Source organism: Trachymyrmex septentrionalis, unplaced genomic scaffold, assembly GCF_001594115.1.
Source record: "Trachymyrmex septentrionalis isolate Tsep2-gDNA-1 unplaced genomic scaffold, Tsep1.0 scaffold40, whole genome shotgun sequence".
Taxonomy (NCBI): Eukaryota; Metazoa; Arthropoda; class Insecta; order Hymenoptera; family Formicidae; genus Trachymyrmex; species Trachymyrmex septentrionalis.
The window spans coordinates 406,546-408,850 of record NW_017305569.1 but is presented as its reverse complement, the minus strand read 5'-3'; the positions used below and the strand labels follow the sequence as shown (position 1 = coordinate 408,850).

General features: G+C 44.3%; 1 protein-coding gene across 2 annotated transcripts in view; it reads left to right on the top strand.

The window, feature by feature from the left end:
* The window catches only part of LOC108751146 (protein lev-9), a 4,586-nt gene extending 3,886 nt beyond the window's left edge, over positions 1 to 700 (top strand). The window contains exon 6 of one of the 2 annotated variants that reach the window (XM_018491193.1): positions 1 to 700. In XM_018491193.1, coding sequence (XP_018346695.1) covers positions 1 to 473 — 473 coding nt within the window. In that variant the 3' untranslated portion in view covers positions 474 to 700. The other variant, XM_018491194.1, reaches the window with a different exon arrangement.
* The last annotated feature ends 1,605 nt before the right edge of the window (positions 701 to 2,305 follow it).

The window sequence follows — 2,305 nt, the reverse complement described above, 5'->3', positions numbered from 1 at the left end:
CGAAGACCGCGTCGTACGGTAATCAATCATCGACAATCCCGAGTAACGACGTTGCCGTGCTCGACAACGAGATTCCAGCTAAAGACGGAGCGCCCAAACATCGCAGCAAGCGGATACGAAACACGTCGGAGGAAGCCGGCGCTTCACGTCAAAAGAGGAAGCTTCTGTCGGTGAAACCAATCAGCACGGAGGATCAAAAATATTCGGAGAAGTCGAAGCCGCCCGTCGACGATGCCAAATCAAAACAGTTCACTTTCGACGAGCTGCAGGCGCAGCAGCAGAGTCGTTCGAAACGATTCCTGCCGCCTTACGAGCTGGATAATCAAATATTCCTCAAGAACTTGTATCTCAACGCTTACGAGGACGAGTATCGAGCGAATGTGAAGCGATCCGTTGACCAGATAAATCGCACAATTGGCTGGTTTTCCTCGAGAAGGCGCAAGGGAAACCTCGGTGCGTACGAGATCAATTGAGGAAATAATGTGTTGTGATATTAACGGAATTTACTAAGTTATTTACCGATATCAATCGATTTTAGGTGAAGTATACACTATATATATATATATTATATATATATATACGATAGTTATAATCGTTGTCCCTCGTCGGTACGCACTGTAACGTGTATCGCGCTTTTTGAAAAATAAATCTTTTCCATGCAAACGTCTGTATATATCCACACTTTGACCCTCGTTCAAGAACGCGCAAATAAATTGTCAATAAATATTAAAAGAAAAAAAAAAAAGAAAAACTCAAATTAAACCTTTCGTTATATTTATTGTACAATCACATACATAAAGAAACCACATGTACCAATTATTCGATGAGGGAACAAAATCGACAAAAATCAGATCGAGTTGCGCCTCACGTTACGCAAGCTTTAGGTGATCGTGTAAAAGCCAATCTCAATTCTCGCAGCATCTCGATATAATGAGACATTACGCCACAGGCGATATCATAAAGTTCTTTCCAAATTATTTATCTTGCGTGCACCGGTACCTCACGAAATTACTCGCCGCAAAAATGATTCGATCTCAGAGGCGCGATCATAAACATTTGCAATTTCTGGCGCGGTATCTCTCGATCGGGCGATACCGTGACGATGATTATGCCGTAACATCGCCGTTGCCGTTGGTGCAATTAAGCCTAAAAATAAGTGTAGCTCGAAACGAGATCAAGGGGCGCGGTCGAGGCGAATAACTCGCGTAGCACGCGGCGATGTCGGTTCTCACCTGTCAATAACGACGATGTCATTAATTACGGGCCAATTATAATTCATGAACGCTCGCGAAACCGTGTTCGATGCTATCGAACGACGCACCGCTCGCTCGTTAACATATCCACCGTGACCATGCTGCTTCTCGGAAATAGCGTTAAATCGATTAATCGCGACAGTCCAGCACCATTCGTCATGATAAGGAAACCGCGCGTCGGACGATACCTATGATAATACGTTGTTAGGAATACGACGTAGTTGTCAAAGCGACGAGAGATTATATTCAAATTTGACTAGCCGTGCGATTTCGAGCGAGATTATGCACGAGGTGTCCAACGTCGCAGTAGGTCCTCCTTCTTCGCGAATTATTGGCACTGACTAATGACAATATTCTTTGGAATATTATTGAGATCCTACTCCAGTTTGGAGTATGATAAAAAAAAACAAGGCAATTTCACACATTGGCAATAACTTTTTTGTAGATGAAATTCGATAAATACTCGTTCGACGATATGATTTGAATTTTAAATGTTGAACCGCGCGCCAACTCGTTGAGAGGATGCGCTGAGGAGACGATGTCGGAACCGGCGAAAATCGATACATCGGGGGCATTGTTCTCTTGCGTCCGTAAATGGCGAACCATTAGAGCGCCTGCGCTTAACGAAAAGCTAAGCGAGAGAATAATAAAAGTGCCGGGCACGCACCACTAATTCACTTAGACTGGCGTTATTCCAGCTCATACGGCGATGATTATGCGGTCAGTTGACCGGTGCTAAACGTGCTAAACGCAAGAGAGCTTGTGGTAAGTGGCTACCGGTTCGACTCGGTATTCATTAGAACCCTCTCACGTGCAACCTTTGGCATACACGGACAGTTCATCGTTAGAACTGTTAAAACTCGTTAACGATAAATAATGGAAAGCGCGCGCGTGGCAGGGGATCGTGAAAATTGTTCCGTAAAGTGTAGCAAGAAGATCGCTTCGGGGAAAAACTAAAGAGACTCAATATTATAATTATGGAGCGCAATCGATTGTTTCGCGACGTTGATATTCGTTAATTGGCTCCTTTAGAGTACAACAGGCGCGGGGTG